We start from the raw sequence: 23745 nt of genomic DNA on the forward strand, positions 1-23745 counted from the left end.
TTGGACATCTATCTCCTTCTCACTGTTTGGAGTGCTATAAAAAACCTCCCAACAATGTAACAGCTCCCCCTCTGTTCCTCAACTCAAGCCAAATAGATTCAGTCCTAGAACCACCTAGTAAATCCTTTCTACATAGAACTGTAACATCACCCTTAATCAATGCTGCCACATCCCCTCCACTCTTTCCTTCTCTATCATTCCTGAATACAGGAAACTCTCGATTTACCGGCACCTAAATAACCGGAAATCTCTGTTAACCGGCAAAATTCAGGAGTAGGCTCAGGTAAGTTTTACTTCATATTAGTGGCTATTCCTGGATCTGTGGCTGTGTAACCGGGGTTCCTGCACCCGTTGCTAAGCAACAGGGACGCTTGGATCTTGTGGCTGGGGTTCCTACACCTGTTGCTAAGCAACAGGGACGCTTGGATCTTTTGGCCGGGGTTCCTGCACCTATTGCTAAGCAACAGGGAAGCCTGGATTTGTTGCTGTGTACGGAGCTCTCGTACCTTTTACTACACCTCTCTGTAATCCGGACTTTTTGATATACCGGCACCACGCCAGTCCTGTCGGTGCCGGATAAAAAAGAGTTTCCTGTACTTGGTAAGCAGGAATATGAAGAATCCATTCCTGGCCTTGCTTGAGCCTTGTCTCTGTTAATGCAATCATGTCATAATCCCATGTAGCAATGTTTGCCTGCAGCTCACCAACCCTATTAGTTACACTACGGATATTGAAGTACATACAATTCAATGCCTCCTTCGTCACTTTTCCTCAATCTGGTCCTCGCAATTTTTGAGATATTCCTAATTTTACCGCTGTTTATATCTCTCTGCCCTCTGATCTCAGTTCTGCCCCTCTCTATTTCCTGGTTCCCCTCCCCCTGCCAAATTAGTTTATACCTTCCCCAACAGTACTAGTTAACCTCTCAGCGAGAACATTGGTCCCGGCTCTGTTGAGGTGCAACCCGTCCATCTTGTACAGGTGCCCCTTCCCCCAGAACCGGTCCCAAAGCCCCAAGAATCTGACTCCCTCCCTCCTGCACTACTTCTCCAGCCACGCATTTACCTGCACTATCATCCTCTCTCTTTACTCACTAGCACGTGGCGCTGAGAGTAATCCTGAGATTACTACCTTTGAGGACCTACTTTTTAATCATTTTCCTAGCTCCTGAAACTCTACCTGAAGGACCTCAACACTTTTTCTACCTATGTCATTGATTCCAACATGGACCACGACTTCTGGCTGTTCCCCTTTCCCTCGCAGAATGTCCTGCACCTGCTTGGTGATATCCTTTACCCTGGCACCAGGGAGTCAACATATCATTCAGGAATCACGTTTACGGTTACAGCAACGCCTGTCTGCCCCTAACTATTGAATCCCCTATGCCTACTGCATTTCTACTCTTTCTTTTTCCCCTGTGTGCAGTAAAACCTCCCGTGGTGCCGGGGGTTTGATTCTTACGGCATTCCTCCAAGGACTGGTCACTTTCCCCGGTATTCAAATCTGAAAACTGGTTAGCGAGTGCCACTGGCTTGGGGGTTTCCTGCACTACCTGTGTCTTCCTCCGACCCTGTCTGGTGGTCACCCGTTCCCTCACCTCCTGCGCCTTCTGTAGCTGTGGGGTGACCACCTCCTGGAACGTACGTTCGAGGAAACTCTCAACTGGCTGCACTTCCTGCTCATGTGGTTATCCAGGACGCATGAGGTGCATCCTGTGTCTTGGATAACCACATGTGAGGTGTCCTGGAGTTCCCACATAGAACAAGATGTGCATGCACCAGGTACCAGCTGGCTTGCCATGGTAGTTAATCCACTGGCCTCCAAATCACTGAGATCCTGACCACTAAAACACTTAACACTGAACTCTAAAAATCTTTAAAAAACGACATTTAAGACACTGACCTATAAAATTCTAAGAATTTAAGACACTGAAAGACTGAGATGCTAAAATGGTAAAAAGTTAACTAAAGGCACTGGAAATTATGGCCCTGAATTTCCGATCGGAGGTTTCCTACGAGTGTATGCCTCCGATCGGAAAAAATCGACGCACTTACCTGCTGGCTCCGTAGGTCCTGAGATTTGAGATCCTGGGCCTCTGCTCTACGAAATGTGCAGAGGCCCAGGTATCCCAGGGACACACATGGTTCGCAAGCGCCCCCGGGATCACCTGGGCCATGGGGAACCAATCAAAGAAGGGAATCCCCCTTCATACTTTTGACAGGTCTGTACGCATAGATCTGTCAAAAGTATGAATGGGGATCACTTAAAAAACAGTTAAACATTAAAAAAAAAATTTTAATTCACTTATTTAAAATTTGTTAAAATTACATTAAATTAAATATTTTAAACAAAAATTTAATTTTTTAAAATAAATAATTGAAGTTTTTTAATGGGGCTAAAAATAAACTTACTTTTTTTTAAAGTATTTTAATTATAAATGAGTGAAAATGTTTTATGTTTTTATTTTTTTAAACTCTTATGCTAGTAAAAGCAGGCCTTAAAGGTTTTCAGCGGGCGGAAGTTGTGCAGAAAGCGGAACTCTCTGCCCGCGGAGGCCCTTCTCCAGGGCAGGCGGAGGATCTGTCAAGAGCGTTCTTGACAGATCGCAAGTGCCGGTTTTTAGCGCATGCGCTTTGCACACCTTCTTCTTATCGTGTCCACGGACAGTCTATACATAGCCCAGCCAGAACTGGACACATTTTTGTGCCTTGTTGTTGAATTCGGCAAGATCTGCAACAGTGCAGGGTTCCTCTAACAATGGGCATTGCAGGAGATGTTGCATAGTCTGTGCCTCAGTTCCACATTCACAAGTTGTCGGGCTGGTTGAATATCCCCATTTGCTTAGTGACACCTTTGAGCAACCTACACCGGTCCTAAGTCTGTTAAGGCACTTCCAGATTGCCCAGTTGCAATTAGCTCCTGGGGGAAGGCTTTCATCAAGTAAAATTTCCATCGCTGGGGGTTGTTCAAGACTGGCAAGCTGGTCTTTCCACAAGACGATGCGGGCTTCAGATGAGGTTGATTGTAATGGAACAACACTGTTCATGAAGCTCTTTCTTGACTTTAGGCGGCTGGGTGTAGGTGTATGACAATGCAGAGGGTGTCTCTCATCTGATGTTTGACGGAGTCGTTCGTTCTTGCTGGCTACCGTTCTTCTTCTATCAGGGGGAGCGATACCCGCCAGGATATATAGGCTGTTGGTGTTTGTTGGTTTTAAGCAACCTGTGATAAATCGGCAGCTTGCATTCAGAACAGCATCCATCTTCTTGGCATGAGTAGACCTTTCCCATGCAGGGCAGGCGTATTCGGCACTTGCGAGGCCCCTACTGGCGCGTACACACCCGTGGGTGTGTCAGAAAATCCGACCCTATATCTATCAATCTAAAACACAATGGAAACTACCAACAAGTGAATTTAACAGTGAAAAACAAACAATTTAATAAAACAAATGAACAAACTAACACTTGCCTGTTACCCACGAATCCGCTCGCTTCGCAACAGTGACATCAATTTTGAATTTCTTTCTCAGATTTCCGCTTTCAGCTCACACTCTGACTTAACGCTCGCACTGACTCTCTGCCGCCGGTTCTCCTGCTTTTATCTGTTGTCCTCTCGCACTGTTTCCCCTCAGGCTGGCTCTCTCCACTCGCACTGACTCTCTGCCGCCGGTTTTCCCGCTTTTATCTGTTGTCCTCTCGCACTGTTTCCCCTCAAGCAGCCTCTCTTCGCTCTCACTCTCGCTTACTTTACTAATACATTTTTATACATATGTAATAGCTACCTCTTCCCTAACTAATAACGGGAATTTCTTTCCCTTTGCTCCCATCCTCTTTCTCGAAGGAGTCGATTCCTGCTGGGATGTGGTTCCACGGGGCAGTTGAAACCTCCTGGCGCTTCACCCAAATGGTTGTTGTTCATGTGTGAGTCTAAACAGTGGATGTTGGCAGGCTTTTCAATCATGAGGGCGTCAGAAGAGAGCCCAGTTCTGTCCTCACCCAACATCCAAGCACACACACATTATCCAGGAGGGTATCCATTGGCTAGTTAACAGGAGAAGGACCCCGGCTGATATTTTTCGCTGCCACTTGTAGCACTCAAATACAACACTGGTTCAAGTCAGCTAATGAAGCCCAGACAAACCAGGTCCTTCCAGGTCTGTATGACTCAGGGCTGGGCAACATGTTTTACATGCCAGGTGTGATTCATTTTGTCATGCAACAGATTTAAAAGGGAACACGTATCAATTTCCATGTTTGTGGTATAAATCAGATTAAGTTTAGTTTAAAGAATATAAAGCAACTGTTTTTTGGTCGGTGACAATAATTGGTAAAGAACTTCTGAGGTGAACGAGTTACCTGTTCATTCCTGTCAGAAGGTGCCACTTAAAGAAAAAAACAATCACGTTTCCACTGTTGTTCATCCCCCTCTTGACTGATTTCACGTCCTTTGCATGGACACTACAGGTGACTGTTGCTGCGGGGAAACCGCTGGCGAAGGCGACCTTCATACAGAGGGAGGTGAGAGGCCAGAATCCTCAAAAAAGGTTACCATGGCGATGATGGCAGGAACCCCCCACCCCCAACCCTTACATCATTGCCGAATGATTTCAGTACCACAATTTGCATGTTACAGCTGTATTACCGCAGTAGTAACTCATGTTAAATGGAAAATAACTGCACCAAGAATTGTTTGCTGTCTTCTTTCATGCATGCTGTTAATGCACACTGTTATACGGAGTATTGAATTACTGTGTTTCATCTGGATAAATGGATGAAAGCGTCAATCTATAAATTAATTTTAATTGTATTGTTACTGGTCCGTCATGAAATGGGTGTCTTTCTCAATCTTGTAAAATTGCAAACAATTGATTTCAAGCTGACCAATCTCCTGCTAGGCCAACCACTCTCTTTTGAAAAATCATTTTTCCTTCCCTTTCAATTTCCTTCTGTCCTATCCTGAAGATGCTAACTCGTGCTTGGGGTACCATCTAAGGGTGATATGTGCCCTCCTCCCCGGTGCTTTGCCCTAGTAGCCATTCTTCCTACGCGAACGTAGCCCAGGAGTGCCCAAACTTCCAGTTATCGTGTGCCTCATACTGCCTTCGCAGGTCACCGAGAAAGTTTGTGGTGATCGCTCCATTAATGGGCGGCTTGAGCTGCTAATACTGGCCGATCCCACTATTCAGATTTAGGGTTTAATCCATCACTGAGAGAGCAGCGCTGGGGACAGACCTCTCGGAACCTCCAGGACTGTGAGGTTGAAGCTGGAGAAGCCAGTGGAGTGAGACATCCAACTACAAATAGAAGCCGAGTTGCCATGGGTTTTTGCAGGCTGGATAGGCAAACCCACGGCCTGAGGTTTGGACACCGCAGGCTTAGACATGCTATTCGACCATGATCCTGTCCTCGCCCGAGTACTTTACCACAGGGGTTACTACACGGCAGTCAGGAGTGGGAACCGTGGGTGATTTTTCCCTCCTACCCACCCCACTCCAGTCTAGGTCATTGAGGTCAGTCGTAATGCTCACAATGGTCACAGTGAGTTGATCTCACTGCACTAGCTGAATTCAGCTCGCTCAGCATAAAGCAGGGTCCTTTCTATTCGGCATGGCTGAATACTACAGCACCAGGTGCGCTTAGCCACCAGGGAGCCATCAGGGGAGCCTCACCAATCCACAGCAAGTCATTTTTATAGCAACCAAATGGATGAACATGGGATCATCTAAATCACTTATTGTATAAGAGTACAACGAGTAATCTTTTCTTTACCCCATTCCAAACGCATACATTAAAGAAAAATGAAGACTAGAATAAAATTGCTATTTTTCAATGAAGAAAAGTGGGAGCATCTGTATTTATTATATCTATAAAACCTTACATCTGCACTTTCTATCAACTTATTCCATTATAACTTCCAGTGTCCATACTTAAAATGGAAATTGCCTATGCAAACTTGTCACACCATAATTACACCCTCCTGCTACAGCGGCACTACTGGCCAGACTGTGTAATTACAGCATGACATTTTTACATAGGTAGTTTCTATGACGAATATAGACATAGGAATTTATTATGGAAATATTAAAATAAGGGCAGAATATATGACTTTAAAATTGGGACTGAATACGAATGCATGCCATGGACAGTTTATCCCCCACCCTCTAACCCTGCTTCTCCTGAACACTACATGGGAGACGGACTAGATCATTTTTTTCCGGTTTATAGCTTTGTGTTTAGGATATAAATTAATGCATTAATCACCCGAGTTTTATCATGGTATGTCTTCACTCATTCACTCCGCACAGTGTCACTGTGATATCACTTTATGTAGTTAACACAACCACTGTGTACAAATGGTTTTCGCAGTCATGATTCAGCCATGAGCCACTTCACTATTGAAGATGACTTAGAATATGTTAATACAATGCTGATGTATCAGTGTGGGTCTGCTAGTGTGTGTGTATGCATATGTGTACGTGCATATGTGCATATATATATGCTTATGTGTTGTGTGTACATGTATGTATATGTGTAAATATGTGTGCGTCTGTGTGTATATGTTTGTGTGTATATATGTGTGCATATGTGTGTAAAAATGTGTGTATATATATGTGTTTCTGTATATATATGTGTTTCTGTATATATATGTGTTTCTGTATATATATGTGTGTTTGTGTATTGATGTGCGCATTTGTATGTATATGTGTAAAAAATGTGCGTGTGTGTATATATGCATGTGTGTGCTTTGAAGCTATTTCCAGTTGTAATATTCCTGAACTCCTTGTTCTATGCGATTTTTGCAGGAATCACACTGCCCTGTGTGATCCCAGGCAGTAGAGGCTTGGTGGGACGGCCCGGATCTCCGGGAGTGCCAGGTAAGATCACTGTGCAGAAACACTGGCGTGTTGTACAACTGAAGCATTTCTCTGTCTTTGAAATCTATGGTAACGTTTCTGCAATGAAGCAGAGATATCTTTTTGGATTGTAAAACCTGTATGGAGAAGTAAGAGTGAAATTTCCGTGGCTGTGGACCAGGCAACGTCTCAATTTGTCCCCACCTGGTTTTCTTGGGTAGTGAAGCTCCTAACAACTTGAAGTCTTTATGTACACAGTGAGTTTCATGAAGAGACATCGATGTGCAAAATGAACTTATAACAAAGTTAGTTAGTGCTAATTCATTGAGCTTTAAAAACAAATTGGTTTACTATCTAGGACGAAATGAGATTGATAAATTTAGGCCTGGGTAATTAAATAGTGGTTTGTTACTCAGTAGACAACAAGAATGTCTGCAGGAAGATCATTGTTTGGGATTTTTGGGGGCGATATACCTGGTTATATTGCATTTCTTAGTTTTCTTTTTAGTGTCGGCCATGACATTGTGGCTGTGCATGTTACATTGGAGGGAATGAACCCGATGGACTGAATGGCCTTTTTCTGTTCCATGGTTCCTTTTGTTCTTATTGCACCTTTAAAAATGTAGTCTGTTTCTACACATTCTGCTGAAAGGTCACAGGTCAGAATGGGTAAAGCAACTGTGAATTGATTCATTTGTAACTCCGCTGCTAACTTCTACAGTCTTGTGTATTGACCAGTGGTGAGGTGCATGCTTTCGTGTCGGTCTAAAACCATCAACAGGATCAGGATTTGCTGATTCTGTCTTCATAGTTATTTTGGTCAGTTTTGATCCAATTATTCAAGGTTGACAACGATAGTTGGGATAATGCAGTTTGCCCACTTTTCCTGTTGCATAATGCAGCTGTGAATACCTGGCTGGGGAAGAAACCTGTTGGGTGATAGGTAAAAGGATTGGCCCTGGGCTGTATCCCCACCTGTAAGTGAGTCAGCAGAACAAGAGCCGGCATCCGCTGCTGATGCCGTCAACTCGCAATGTGGCGTTAGAAAGTCATCTTTTGCAACCTTCCGGCTGCACAGTGGTCTGGAGGTCCCGCACAGGCTGCTCACTAGCTTCTACATGGAAGAAACTGTGCATGCACGAAAATTTAAATGGACATTAATGGGACCGCGCACGAAAAAATAATTAGAGGGAACATTGATCCTGTGGCAACCAAACAATGTGAAAGAAAGAGATGTTAAGAAACTGCTTTGCAGCACTGGGGAGCTCAGCATCTGTGCATTGTAAAAGTGCAACATGGAGTATATCTTAAGTCGGTTATTCCTTCTCTCATGCTGGTTGGCAGGGAAGAAATCAAGTGATAACACTTTGAGGCTGAGGGAAGAGAAATGCTTTCCAATTTGAATTTTTTACATCGTTCTTCATTCTTAAATGGCCCATAGGTCCAAAAGGTAGACCAGGCTTTCCAGGGAATCAAGGACGACCAGGATTTGATGGACCAAAAGGACCCCCTGGAACCCCGGGCCTGCTGGGAGAATCAGGCCGCCCTGGTACGTGCTTGCCCATTATCGGGAATTTATAACAGTTTCAGGTCTGCATGGGCGGTGGCTACATGAAAGAGTTTGTGGGCGGGAATTTGCTCCTGATTTCCTGGCATTACTTGGGCGGGTTGGGTGGGAAAATGGGGCGGGGACAAGCGGGTGCATGTAAATGAGATGGTAATGTGGAGTGACATCATTGTCACCTAAGTAGCACCTTAAATAGCAGTGGGCGCTGGGCACACCTGTATACTGCATGCCATTCACATCTGTATACAATAGGCATTCAGCATTTCTAGGCAGCGAGAAAAACAGTGGCAAGTACAGGAGCAAGGATGTCTTGCTGTAGTTGTATAGGGCCTTGTTGAGAGCACACCTTGAGTATTGTGTGCAGTTTTGGTCGCCTTATCTGAGGAAGGATGTTCTTGCCATGGAGGGAGTGCAGCAAAGAATCACCAGACTGATACCTGGAATGGCAGGAATGATGTATGAGGAGAGATTGGGTCAATTAGGCTTATATTTGCTGGAGTTTAGAAGAATGAGAGGGGATCTCATTGAAACGTTTAAAATTCTTACAGGACTAGACAGACTAGATGCAGGAAGGATGTTCCCGAGGAGTCCAGAACCAGGGGTCACAGTCTAAAGATAAGGGGTAAGCCATTTAGGACATGGATGAGGAGGAATTTCTTCACCCAGAGAGTGGTGAACCTGTAGAATTCTCTACCACAGAAGGCAGTTGAGGCCAATTCATTAAATATATTCAAGAAGGAGTTAGATATATTTCTTAAGGCTAAAGGGATCAAGGGTTATGGGGAGAAAGCAGGGACAGGGTACTGAGTTTGGATGATCAGCCATGATCTCATTAAATGGCGGAACAGGCTCGAGGGGCCGAATGGCCTACTCCTGCTCCTATCTTCTATGTTTCTATGTAACTTTAAAATAACACAGCAGCGATTTAAAAGAAGAAAGCGATGACCTATCTAATGTCCTTTATCGGCTGCAGTTCAAAGTGGAGGCAACTGGATGGAAACTTTGTGGATGCCGCCTGGCCCCTTAAGCTGCTCAAGGTGTTGTGATTCTTCTGCCACATCCATTTTGCACAAACCCCCCGCGCGCAGGAGGCGAGGCCATTCTGAGCTGCCCAAAATGATTTCAACGAGCCTGATAGCGGAAACTGCACTGGTGTTCAGATGGGTGGGTGGAAGTCCTGGCCCACCGTGCTTCCACTGAAGAGGAAAATCCTGACTTGTATCATGGGTCATAGATGGCGTGAGCCTTTGGCTCAATGGTAGAGTTCCCGTCTCTGGGCCAGAAGGTGCAACGGTCGAACCCCACTCCAGACAGTCCCGGAGAGCGGAGTCGCAGCTCCGGCTTTGAATTCTGGGTTGCCATCCAACGGGATACTGGCGGGTGCGGGTCCCCCTCCCCCCCCCCCCCCCCCCCAATCATATGGAGCCCACAAAACCTTCCCGCCGTATAAGACTAACCACCCCATCGGCCGGTATAAAGATGGCTACGGTCATGGAAGGAGCGTTAACGCAGCCAGTCAGACTGTTAATCAGCCAGTGAATCCTTCCACTACTTCACACTCTTCCCCGAACAGCGAGAAGACACGAAAATGATGATGGTAGGTCATAAACAACAAAGGCCAGTGAATTGAAAGGAGAAGGTTCGTGCGAACTTTCATCCCCCTCCTCACCAATCAGAAAGACTGCTAGTTCTGAGATTTCTGCCATCTACCACAGACTAATGGAGACCTCCATTTGGAATTTGAAACTCAATAGGGAGCTGACTAGATGTCAGCTATCGGGCCCATCTTTAAGTAACACCTTACAGTCTAATTGCAGTGGCATCCTTTTCAGGCTGAATACCCAAGCTGGTACTAAAGTTTCCGATGCTGCTATTTTGCCAGCGCTCAGAGTGCGGGTTCAGAGGCGAGTCCGCTGTCAAAATCGAAATGATTGACAGCGCGTTGGGAACCCGCTCCAAACCTGCCTCCATGTAAGTTTCCAAAGTGTCGGGTCTGCGATTTCAGAACAGACCCGACACCAAGCAGCGGGGGAGGCATTTAAGAGAGGTAAATGCTTGTTAAAGGCTTGTTAACAACTATTTTGCCAGCCTATTTCTATTTTCCCACTTTTTTAACGGGGTTCACGTCGTTCGGAGATCTCAGCAGGTAAGTGTGTCGGGTTCTCTATCTCTCCCCATTGCTGTGAATAGGTGACAGCTGCAAAAGTGGTATGAAAGCTACTATTTCATAGCTGTTCAATTTCCAACATCAGAAGCTTGAGCCTTCAGGACTTGGAAGACACTTTTGAGCTGTATGCAGTTTGGAAGTGTTTGGAGTAAACTCTCTATCCACTGTCACCTCCTTGGAGCAAGCTCTCTCACCATTGACAGATCGCTTCTGTCATCTCAACTTTAGCTGCCATCTATTCCAGCAACATCGGTGCCCTTGAAAAATCTCACCTTGGTCCTCTGAATCCCAACACGATCAGCCCCAACACCAACAGCACCAGGCACACCAACATCACCAACAACAATACCAACCTTCTCCACAATCACCTGATGCTGCACAGGACTCGGCATCAGCACACGACCACATTGCTGCCCGGGAGGCCAGCGATGGCCTCACCATGGCCAGATTTACTTCACTTGATGCTGTACACCCTGGCTGCCACATGATGCGCCAGGTTGACACCATCCCACACCAACACCATAAAGCATCCCTACAATATCCAAGCCATTCCTTTCACACTCATCACCATTGTGAGGGGGGGTGGGGGGGAGTTATGTCTCAACATTCACTGCAACTCACTAAGACACTTCCAAAGGTAAGCACAGATCTGTCCAAGTGTTGAAAATAAAGATTTCAATGTTTGACAACACATTAACAGAAACTTCACATGAACATTGGCTAAACCACCCAAGTGTCTACCTTTGAGTGTTGTTAGATGGTATGATTACACTAGGGTGAGTGTGAGGGGTGGCTAGTGAGATGGGGATGTGATAATGTAGATAGAGAGGGATGGGTGGAGGTGCAAGGTAAGTTGGTGTGAGTAAAAATGTGCAGGAGTAAGGTAGTGAAGGCAGAGTGATGGGGCTGTGATGAGTGGCACAGCAGGATGAGGTTGAGTGTGGCATGGCAGTAACGTTTCGTGATCTACTGAGATCATTGAAAGGTTTGTGCCACTGCAGCCTGGTCCTCCTGATGACATCCCTGCTTGTGCTCTCCTGTGCAATGTGCAACCAGGCTGTGTTGGTCTCGTGGGGAGGTCTCTTCCGCTCATAGGAAGGGAAGAGAACCTCTCTGCATGCTGTGACTCCCTCCATAAGCATACGGGGAGAGCCTGGGTGCAGCCATGCACCTTTGTGCAGTGCTTGTCAGTGTTTGCAGCACCTCAATGCTGTAGAACACTGACAGCACAAATGTCAAATTAAATTTGGACATGGTCCCTTTAAGGAAACCGGCTGATGACACGTCATCAAATGATGTCACCAGACCCGCTTCCTTTTAATTGGCTGGGAACCTCGCAGGGCGGGCTTAACAAGCCCAATAAACGTAAAATCACTTGGAGAGTGCGGGCTGCAGTAGACAACGGGCTGGGACCCCGACACTGACCCCGGCCCCCCTGGACCCACCTCCATCGGGGAAATCTAATGCCTCCAGAGCAGGGATACTGATTTCTGTTGGGCTGCGCAAAGCTGCTGCTGACAGCTTGAAAGTGATGCAAGTGTTCAGGATGAAAGATTTATATTTTAGAAAGTTCTGGACCATGTTCTCATGGAAAACATTTTAAATTTTGGCACTTCATTTAATGCATTCTTCAAATTTTGGAGTATATTGTAATTCTGCAGTGAGGTTATCGGGGTTACAAGTCCTGACAGTGGTCCACCTGTTGCTGATTTAACAGTTGAGACTGGCAGCAGATCTGTACTGTGAATGTGGCGAGCTTGTTTCTTTGGTCTTACTGGGTGGGTTTGCAGCAGTCCGGCACAAATCTGAGCTCTTTCTATGGTGTCTATGCCCACGTAAACCGCAGAGGCATTGAAAGCGGTGACAGCTTTGCTCACCGCCCCCCACCCCTGCACAGAGCTTCCTCTGCAGTTGAGAATAACATTAAAATTGAGCCCTGGCGACCCACGTGAAGTGCAGGAACTTTGAATGCCCGCCGATTTTCATCCAAGAGGACATTGGTTCCGAAACACTGACTATCTGCACAGTTCTTCATTTAAGTGACTGTAGTATCTTAGAACCAGCTCAATTCATGCAATCCTGTCTGTCATGCTTCCTATTGATCTTTTGTACCTAAATATCTTTCTCTCTCTGTATCTCCTGCCTTTTTTCTCTGATCATCTCCTGTAGGCCTCTATCCTTCCTTATTCAACCAGCTCTCTCCATTTCCTCTGGCTATCTCAACCACTAAGAGGTAACTGAAGCCAGTTTGTTCAATCCACGTGTTCATGACTTCTTTAAACCCCCCCCCCCAACTTTGTCCACATTACACTTGGAAGATCCCAACAGCACGTGATATATTCGCAGTCTATTTCTTTATTGTCCATCAGTATATTGAGGTGAATATGACATGAGTAAGTTGCAGTGTAAAACCAGTGATGCTGTGCAAGCTACCAGTAAGGGCCATCACCTGGGCTTCTTGTGTCTCCAGAGTCAATGCTACCTGTTCAGTAAAACTAACCAGTCGACACTGGGTCAGCGAGGCATAAACCAGAGACTTCCTAACATCTCTAGATAGCGGGGTAATGGGAAGTGAAGGCAGCTTCACTCGTCTGTACAGGGCTTCCTCTTGAAACGGGAAAGTTGTTGGGTCCAGTGCATTAAAACTGAGCAACGGGTGATTCATGGGGCAATCTCAGTAGTTTGAAATAAAACCAGAAAATGCTGGAAATGCTTAAAAACCTTTTACAACTCCAACCCTTTCCAGTTCTGATGAAGGGCCATCGACCTGAAGCGTTAACTCTGTTTCTCTCTCCACAGATGCTGCCTGACCTGCTGAGTATTTCCGGCATTTTCTGGTTTTATTTCAGATTTCCAGCATCCGCAGTATTTTGCTTTTGTACAAGGAAACCGCAGTAGAACTTAGTTTGAATCCCACTGATTTTTAGCCACAAGCTTGGACAAGTAGATACAACATCTAAAACACCGCCTTGTCCGTGACATGAATGGGTCTCAAAAGAATGCTCTACACTAAGGTCCTACCAAGGCTATATCCTGATTATTCATCGGGGGGGGAGAGTCTAAAACATTTTTCCATTAAAACGTCCCTGATGTGGCTGCCCATCCAATCAGGGCCTCAATCTTTGTACGGCTTCCAAATTGTTTGTCCCTATCCTTGGCTCCCAGCACTCCCTGCTTCTCCACTAAAATTGGCAGATAGCCACAGTATCTTAATTTTTTGAGGTACGTATAGGAGGGAAATAGTTTTCCGATGTTTGTGCAGGGATAAGATCATTGCAGAGCATCACGCTAGAGTATACCATTATTTTTGCATATTGGATAGCAGAGCTTTGATTTTGAATGCTAGGTTAATGTACTGTGCTGCTTAATTTTCCTTAAGTACTGCAATTCTCATTCATTTCTTACAAAGTCGATATTTTACTTAAGACTGGTTTGAAATCTTACAGGGTTTCCCGGAGCACGTGGTGATCAGGGGCTACCAGGCCTCCCTGGGCTGGATGGAAATGAAGGTCCTCCTGGAAAAATGGGCGCTCCAGGATTTTCAGGTCAAAAAGGACTCCCAGGTGATCTGTATGGTGCAGAATCAGGTGCCCCAGGTCAACCAGGTCAGCCTGGAAAACCAGGATTGAAAGGAGCTCCAGGAGATTCTGGGTTGCCAGGACCTGGAGGTAAAGTTCGAGCTGTGTTGTTTTTTTGCTGATGTACACTCTGTGGCTGCATAATTAAAACTAACTTGCCTCTGGGACCTTATTATATTACTGCAACTTCCTTCGAGTTTTGATCTGCAAAGGTCTTTCTAAATTCTTGCGATGTTAACTCACAATGGGTTATAAATTGATTTAGGCCTATTTTCGGGCCAGAAACAGGCGACGCACTTGAAGCACAAGCCAGGAGCCTCAGTGCCTGTGGCTATTTGCATCGTATGTGACTGCATTTCTTGAATTGCACATTTTGAAATGAAATTTTATATGATAAGTTAATTTTTATTAGATTTTTTTAAGTGTTAGAAGTAAGGTTTTAACTTGGTCCATTTAATTAAACTTTTATTTTCTCCCAGGTTTTGACGGTAGGCCAGGGTTTCCAAATCCAAAAGGTGAAAGGGGGGTTCCAGGCTATCCCGGCCGACGAGGCTTGCCAGGACCTCCAGGCGCGAGTGGACCAGATGTCATAACAGGTTTCCCGGGAGAAACGGGCAGGCCCGGTGAGCCCGGACAACCAGGTAAGCCACCAGATGACTGGCTGAAGTCAGCCAGGTTAATCAGGCTCAGCCTCTATAAACAGCTGTCGGAAGAGCAGTAAACACCAAACTTTTTGCAAACCCAGTCGGCTTGAATAGCCAGCAAGTGAAATGCGTAAGGATTAAACCTGTATAGTTACAGCATGTACGGCATGCTGCATTGGGGGTAAAGGTCAGATTGTATACACAAAAAAAAATGTATATGCACAGCTTATTGTTTCAATATGAGTGAATACATGCTTGATGGTCCTGAGACAGTTTACGGGTCTGCGGTTTTAATTCAAGTTGTAGTATTCAACTTCCATCACTAGGTGCTGATTGTGAGCTCTATGAGCTGACAGATACTGCAACTCTCAATTGCATTGACAGTACCTTAAGATGCACATTCCAAGAAGAATCAGTCCCAGATCTGAATGCACTGAATTTTAAAACCTTGAATACCTTTCAAATGAGAATTGGAGTTTTTCTGCTTTTTTGTTTATGTTCTCGTTTCCTTCCGCTGCCCTCTTTTTGTCAGCTCCTCCTCGGTTCTTTAGCTGGAGAAGCGTGACCATTTATTCCCACTGTTTCTTGGCGTTTGTCCTCGGCATTGCTTTGCAGTGGATGCCAGCTGGAGAGGGCTTGCCATTGTATGGCATTCCATGCAGCTGCCTGATTAAAAACTGACCCTAAAACTCGCACATCTGAGACAAGTGAGCGATGGGGCAGGGGGGTTGGGGGGGGGGCTGCAGGTGCGAGGCGTCCCTGACCCTCAGATTTATGATTTTTGGGGGATTAGGATGGAGCAGCTCAACAGATTGCAACCTGGATTTAGGGCTGCAAAGAATTATCATCTGGCATTCACTGCCAACTTTTTGGATGAAGATGAGTTAAAAACTGGTGGGCAAGCAACACCGATCAAGACGCAGGAACTCCCCTTTACAATCATAGAAACATAGAGATAGGAACAGGAGTAGGCCATTCGGCCCTTCGAGCCTGCTCCGCCATTCAATGAGATCATGGCTGATCTTCGTCTGAGATCATAGCTGATCTTACCAGTTCAGTACCCCGTCCCCGCGGAGAAAATACGCAGCAAAACAGTGCAATATTCCCCAAATCAACATACAACCTTCATTTCTCTTTAAATTTCAGATCTACAGGGCCGATTTTAACCTCCCACCCCACCCCCCTCCCTCTCCTCCTGTGCCCAATGAGAACGGGACATGCGGGGCTTGATATATATAGGCAGGCATCCTGCCCTCCGACTTAGTGACGTACCCTCGCAGGCAGGTGAGAGCCTCATTAAAATGCTAAAGTCGAGGTCTGACGATGCAGTTCAGACGTTGACGCCATTTTAGCGGGCAATCGCGTGTTTGGCACGCGGTGTCGGCCTCGCCAAGAACACCAGGCGACAAGGAGCAGGCAACCCAGAAGAGGGCCAGAAAGGTAAGTGTAAACATCTTTTTTTTTTCGTTTCCCTGTGGGGCTACGAGGAACAGGAATGCTCCTCCGGGCCCCACAAGGGAAACCTTGGGCCTACCCTGCCCTGAGTCTTCCACCCCCTCCACTCAACTGCAATTGCGTCGGGAGGCACCCCCCCGCCCCCCACCACCACATGGGGCCCCAATGGCAACCTCCTGCCATGCTCGCCTGCCAATCTCGTGTCATTGCCACCAGGTTTGGACAGAAATCGGGACTGGACTATGGTCCAGGGGTTAAAATGGCCTGGGCCTTACGCCAGAGAGCTAAGGGCGAGCCTGTCACTTGCCACTCCAGCTCCACGTTTACCTCTCGCCACAAGTTTAAATTGAGGTTTTTATTTTTCCTCCCTTGCAACCCATTAACTACCATGCAAACTATTCCAGGCTGGAAGGGTCCGAGCGAACCAGAGTTGCACAGGCAGGCCATCAGCGTGCCTCTTCCTTCCATTTGGAGGACAGGGTAGAAAACAGAATGATCAGGTCAGTCGAAACCAGCTATCATTCTTCATCTTGAATAGGAGAATGATATGGACCATCCATCATCATATATCAGCCAGCTGGGGAGATATAACATGTTCTGGACTATTCATCACACATCCTTCTCCAATAGCGACAGCCAAAGACTTCTAGTTACAGATTTTCTTCACAAGTGCTCTCAGTACCTTTCCGTATAGGAGTCATGAATGAAATGGTGTGAGGTGGACTGTATCAAAAGCCTTGTTCTGCTTCTCCTCTAACACTGGTGATGGAACTAGAATGCTTCAGTATGGACCTTTATTGGTCTTGGCCAATAAATTATTGCTGATACTTATCTGACTGAGGAAAGCACATTGAAGCCGCCGACAAATCTGTGGCTTGAACTTGCCACCTTCTGGTTGAGAGTCAGGTTTGTGATTACTTGAGATAAGAGGTCACTTCATGTCGTTTATGTTTTGATATATTTTAGAGGGAAATTCTTCCATTTTTATCTGACTCTCTCTGTTCATCTGTTCACACATGTTGTATTCTTCCATGCTTCTGTTCCATTCATCACCCACCAACTTTCCATATCTGGTCTCAATCGAATTGGGTGCGGTTACTGCATGTAGGCTGCGAAGGTGAGAGGGAGTTGTCTGTAGCATAAAGCGAAATGGCCTAACACTCCTGCTTTATAAAGCTTCGGTTGTTGCTGTACTCATTCTGCCTGTAGAGTGGAGCCCGCTTATTATCGTACCTTAATGATACATTCAAGACTTTCCAAGAGGTGCATTCTCCGCCTCTTTCATATGACCAAAGGCATGTTTCTATGTTGGAGTTTGCAGAAGAATTCCAGTTTCAGAAGTGCCAGTTACGATGGGAAGCAAGAGAGTCAGATGGACACTAATGATCTTAGAGAGTCAGATGGACACTAATGATCTTAGAGAGTCAGATGGACACTAATGATCTTAGAGAGTCAGATGGACACTAATGATCTTAGAGAGTCAGATGGACACCAATGATCTTAGAGAGTCAGATGGACACTAATGATCTTAGAGAGTCAGATGGACACTAATGATCTTAGAGAGTCAGATGGACACTAATGATCTTAGAGAGTCAGATGGACACCAATGATCTTAGAGAGTCAGATGGACACTAATAATCTTAGAGAGTTAGATGGACACTAATGATCTTAGAGAGTCAGATGGACACTAATGATCTTAGAGAGTCAGATGGACACTAATGATCTTAGCTCAGGTTGTGAGAAAAGGAGTGTCACAGAAATATTCCAAAATTAGTGTGTGATGATTGAGAGGAACAAGCAATGCTTGCGCGATGGTTAGGCGTGCGCAGGTAAAAGAAGGGAACTGACACCTGGCTCCTTACCATGTGACACCCTTAACCTGACCGTAAGGGTGTGGAAATCCACTCACCCTTGTTTTTAAATTAGTAAAATTAGTATGATTCTTACAGGCTGAACTGAAGATCCAGTCATCATCTGGATTTTTCAAAGCCAAACTACAGATTCACAATGCTCCCAACTTTTTTTCCAAGAAAATGAGCAGGCTCCACTGTAATCATGCTTGTGGCTAAAGCTGTGCCAATGGGTGGTCAACCACGGCAGTGAACATGCATTTAACAGATAAGTTGCCACCAGGCTATTGATGTGATGCTTGATTTCAAACTGTCCCGGCTTCTTAACATAATGGCTTAAATATCTGTGGTAGTGATAGTACTGTCTGGTATGGTGATATTCACACTCGTTCTTATCAATGGGTTGCTACTTTTATGATTTCAAGGTGCTTTTTTTTTCCATAACCAAACTATTTACCAAAACGTTGCACGACCACATGACTTTTCTCCAAGACTCTGAGCAGTGGGCAGAAGATCAGCTACCTAGGCTTATGCAGTGGTTCTGTTGAGTTAGCCAGTTGTATACGTAATATACTTTATCTTCCCTTCGGGGACTGATTAGCAGTCACTTGGTACTTTCATTTTTATGGCATGGTTGAGCTTAGCAACTCAAAGGTTGAGGCTCTGAACCTAATTCCTGCCATCAGTGGTGCAGAGCACTGGAGCACTGACATACTTTATGCTGAGATTTACAGTATTCACCAGCTGTACTGGCGTTGATCCTGAGGCATTTATTTTTATTCACGGGATGTGGGCGTCACTGGCAAGCCAGCATTTATTGCCCATTCCCTAATTGCCCTCGAGAAGGTAAGCCATACAACCATACCATACAACCGAGGGTAGTTAAGAGTCAACCGCATTGCTGTGGGTCTGGAGTCATATATAGGCCAGACCAGGTAAGGACAGCAGATTTCCTTTTCTAAAGGACATTAGTGAACCAGATGTTTTTTTTTTATAACAATCTGATAGGTTGATGGTCACCATTACTGTTACAGGTAGACTATCCTTTACCCGAGCTTCCGAAAACCTCTAAAAACCGAAAGTTTTTTCGTTCAGCGTAAGTCGTGCGCACGACATGACCAGAGTGGCGCACAACTTACGCTGAGCAGGGCAGAGGGTCACAGAGTTCCCTCCTGGGTAGGAGATTGCAGGCCGAGCCGGGCAGTGTGAAGGAGGTACCGGGAGAGTGAACCCAACAATACAGCGGCCCGTCCGATATTCTTACCTCCCCCCGACCCGACCCGCGGCCCGTCCGATATTCTTTTCTCCCCACCCCCGACCCCCGACCCATCCGATATTCTTTTCTTCCCCCCCCCCCCCACCCGACCTGACCCAACCCCCCCCGACCCGAACCGCGGCCCGTCCGATATTCTTTTCTCCCCCCGACCCGACCCGAACCGAACCGCGGCCCGTCCGATATTCTTTTCTCCCCCCCCCCGACCCGACCCGACCCCTGACCCGTCCGATATTCTTTTCTCCCCCCCCCGCCCCCCCACCCAACCCGACCCGACCCGACCCCCGACCCGAACTGCGGCCCGTTCGATATTCTTTCCTTCCCCCCCGACCCGAACCGCGGCCCGTCCGATATTCTTTTCAACCCCCCGACCCCCGACGACACCTCCCCGACCTGAACCGCGGCCCGTCCGATATTCTTTTCTCCCCCCCCCCACCCGACCCCCGACCTGATTTGCAGGCCAGCTTAGTAGGAGTCAGCCGATATCTGGCTTTCCAGAGAAGCAGGAAGGGGAATGAGACACGGAACAGTTGCAAGAGGTAGCCTGAACTTTTAAAATTTATATTAAATACAAATTTCCCAGTCTTATAATAATACCTTCTGAAATCCGAAAAATTCCGAAAACCAAAACTCAGCTGGTCCCAAGGCTTTTGAATAAGGGATAGTGTACCTGTACTAGTGTTTTAATTCCAGATTTATTTAATTGAATTTAATTTCCCCAGCTGCCGTGCTGGGATTTGAACTCATGGCTTGGGATCATTAGTCCAGTGACAGTACCACTATGCTACTGTACCCCATTTCATTATAGTTTAATTTAATTCAGCCAATGGTGTTTCTGGATTGAATTTTGCTCCATTATAATGGTAAAACTACAATACCAGGCTTGATAGTCTGGCAGTTATTCTCCTCTGTTCAGTTAGAAGAGGTTTCCATTGTTGTCAGCGCATTACCCTTTATATCAAGCAAATTACAAAGGAGAATGGACCTCTCTTGTTCCGAATTCACCCTTCCTGTTGTGAAGGTGCTGACTAGTATTGTGGTAAGTTTTCACAGGTGCCAGTACCCAGCTCAGGGGGTCATTCTTAATGTGTGAGGCTATACAGTGAGTGTTGCAACGTGGGATGAGCTCAGTCCTGTCTTCACCCGATATTCAGACATTCCACTAGCATTGTGCTGCAATCGAGCAACAATTTTGTCCGCCCCCCCTCCCCCGGCTCCCCTCTAGCTCAGGATACTAAAAGACACCTACTGTTGATCTGGCTGAGATCAGATGACTCAGCACCAATCAGGATCAAATCTGGGATCTTCCCTGTCTGTACAACTTGCTTCCAGATCGGGCATGTTAATTTACCAGCTGAGTTAGCATCGACCTTTCTATGCAAAAAGCAGCGTAAGAAATTGAATTGAAGTACCAGCGCCCACTGTATCTTTTACATTAGGTGTCAGCTGTGGCTCAGTGGGTAGCACTATTGCCTTTGAGTCAGAAGGTCGTGGGTTCAGAGTCCCACTCCAGAGATTGAACACAAAAGATCTAGGCTAACACTTCAGTGCAGTACTGAGTGAGTGCTGCACTGTCGGACGTGCTGTGTTTCGGATGAGACGTTAAAAACCGAGGCCCCGTCTGCCCTCTCAGGTGGACATGAAAGATCCCATGGCACTATTTCGAAGAGGAGCAAGGGAGAAAGTCAGAAAATGACCCCTTTAATTTTAACTGGGTGCAAGTTACACTGATGCAATGAAAGAGTGTTTGGAGCAGGACTACGTCCCAGAGTGGAGACTCATTACATGGGAGCGCAGTTGAAGAATTGTGGCTATAATGTTACAGCCCTATCTCCAACTAGTATTCCCAGGTAGTGAGGCTGTATTCCCAGATATTTGCCTTCAATTCCTTCTATTAATTTCAAAGTCAGCTTATACAAAACCCTACTTTACAGTATATGGACAAGTACTTAAAAATAGTTTCATAGAACGCGCAAAATCATATTCAAACCCATCCTATAATTCATATGTGTAGCTAGCCAACAGGTTTTAAGTGACCACTTTACTGTCAGCGCATTCATTCCTAAGTGGAAGGCGGAAACCTATTTAAACTCCCACGTCTAAAGCTCAAGAGATCAGTGTTTGGATTAAAAATGTTGGATTTTCCTCTCGGAGGATCCCCCGCTCTGGGAGACTGTCCCGAGTGAACCTAATCCTGTGGCTAGTCAGTGTCTCACACATGCACACAGCCAATACAGATCACTAGCTAGTAATTAGATATAGGAAACTGTAGCCAGTTCTTTCCCTCCTTATTCCAGGGATGCTAAGGTCGATTGTAGCACTTTGCGGCCACCCTGACTACCTTTAACATGTACCTCCTATCATCAGGTTGTTTATTGCGCACGGTGCTCTCCCGTTTCATCTAAAATGTCCGGACCATTTCTTCCAAGAGTATCTTTCTATTTGTAAGGGGTCGTTTTAACGAGCTTATGGTGTGCTAAATCGGTTTTGATTTTCGCACTACTCGTGAGCGGTTTCGAAGCGCTCCCCCCTCACGGTTCTAGACACTGGGCTTATTGCCAGACAACCTTTGTGTGTTGGCCCAACTTGTGACTCAGAAGACAAATGGTCAGATGAGACAGATTGAGTTTTAAATCAAAACGATCTTTATTTTTGAAAGAGAATGTACACAGAGAAAAATGGCAAGAATAAATGCAGTCGAAAATTAACGTTTCTCACAGAGGACTAAATTATACACTAAGAAAAATAACTTTAAAGCATATAAACAGTTCTAAAATAGCGATAAGCTAAAAGCGGGGGTGAGGGAAGCGCACGGACACATCGAGGGATAAATCACACTCCTGACTTACAAATACCCTTAACGTTACAAACCCTCCCGTTACTGAATATACCTCAATTATGTCAGTTAGGTAGAGTTGGGCCTTTATGCTCACCAGAATTTCAAAACCCTTCTGGACCTTGGTACTTCTTGTTACGTCTGGAATTTCCGATCTTCCTTATGGGACCGGCTCCTGGACCCTGTTACTTGGTGTCGTCCGGGACCTCCGACCTTCCTTATGGGACCGGCTCCTGGACTCGCTCTCCTGTACAAACTTTGGAAGTCCTCCGAAATCCTCGAGCCGTTTTCTGTTCCGCACGGTCCTTGAACTCCTGATGGTAACTGGACTTGGACTTCACGGTGTGAACCGTCTCCGGAGAAGTCTTCCTTACTCTGGTCGAATCTTAGACTGACTTGCTGGCGATTTACCTGAATGGTTATACTCTTTTCTGGCCCTAATCTTGGCGCCAAATCAACCGTTTTCCTTTGTTAAGGTTGCTTTAACAAAAGCAAGCACATTAATTTTAACTGCTCGCAAATCGAACTAATGGGAATCCGATTAGTGTCCCTTCGTTTGTGTGTGCTCAGCAGTTTCTGAGATCGGTTACCGCTTTGCCATAATGGGAATCCGTTTAGTGTCCCTCCGTTTGTGTGTGCTCAGCGGTTTCTGAGATCGGTTACCGCTCTGCCAGCGATTAGCGCACCTCCAGGTGCTAATAGTTTTGTTTACTGCTGTAACCACATTACAATATCAAAAACAGTAAGGTTCTGGATTCTTCTAATCGATGATGACTCAGACTGCTGTTAGGTACTGTGTGTGTGTCCTTTTGAACTGGGCCATGAGAACTGCCAACTCCATTCTGTGTTCTCACAATGTGGCCACTTCAGGGGCCCTACCCGTATACTGTATTTCATGGATTTTTGCAAATCCTACAATTAATTACTTTTATTTTGAGCATTGGCATTTATGTTACATGTGACCAACATCACATTATGCTTTGGAAAATTATTTCATGGTACCTTATAATTTATCATAAACATTTTCGGTAGGTGCACAGCATTATATTATCAACTTTGAATGGCAAGTCTTAAATCTCACCATGAGAAATCTTCTCTATCATTTGGTAGTTTATTTTGCAGCTGTAATGTCTTGCTTGTGAAGATTAATTTCTGCTGAAGTACAATATAGTTGTTTCCTCCATTTACTAAACTTAAGGGAGCCAATTAATAGAGTTCTGGCGCACTGATGCCAAGATCATCCTCATCGGGTGCTGCCTGTCTACGCCCAAATATCAATTTACCGTATCATAATGCATAGCCCGGTCATTTATATACATTTTGGTTGCTCCTGGCACATGATGCACTGTGGGGTCAGAAGTTGGAATGTCAGATGCCAGGAAATTAGAAGTACTATTTTAGATAGGGCAACAGGTTATGAGAGACCTTTTTTTTATTCATTCATGGGGTGTGGGTGTCGCTGGCAAGGCCAGCATTTATTGCCCATCCCTAGTTGCCCTTGAGAAGGTGGTGGTGAGCCGCC

General features: G+C 45.7%; 1 protein-coding gene across 4 annotated transcripts in view; it reads left to right on the forward strand.

The window, feature by feature from the left end:
• The window catches only part of LOC147125292 (uncharacterized), a 534520-nt gene that overhangs the window by 396112 nt on the left and 114663 nt on the right, over nt 1–23745 (forward strand). For 3 of the 4 annotated variants that reach the window (XM_086000735.1, XM_086000743.1, XM_086000728.1), the window contains exons 26-30: nt 4464–4517; nt 6803–6874; nt 8295–8402; nt 14034–14255; nt 14645–14806. In XM_086000735.1, the coding sequence (XP_085856861.1) occupies nt 4464–4517; nt 6803–6874; nt 8295–8402; nt 14034–14255; nt 14645–14806 (618 nt within the window). The remainder of the gene's footprint in view (nt 1–4463; nt 4518–6802; nt 6875–8294; nt 8403–14033; nt 14256–14644; nt 14807–23745) is intronic. The other variant, XM_086000752.1, reaches the window with a different exon arrangement.

This window comes from Somniosus microcephalus, chromosome 1 (genome assembly GCF_052327205.1).
Source record: "Somniosus microcephalus isolate GS21.2 chromosome 1, FLI_Smic_1.0, whole genome shotgun sequence".
Lineage (NCBI taxonomy): Eukaryota > Metazoa > Chordata > Chondrichthyes > Squaliformes > Somniosidae > Somniosus > Somniosus microcephalus.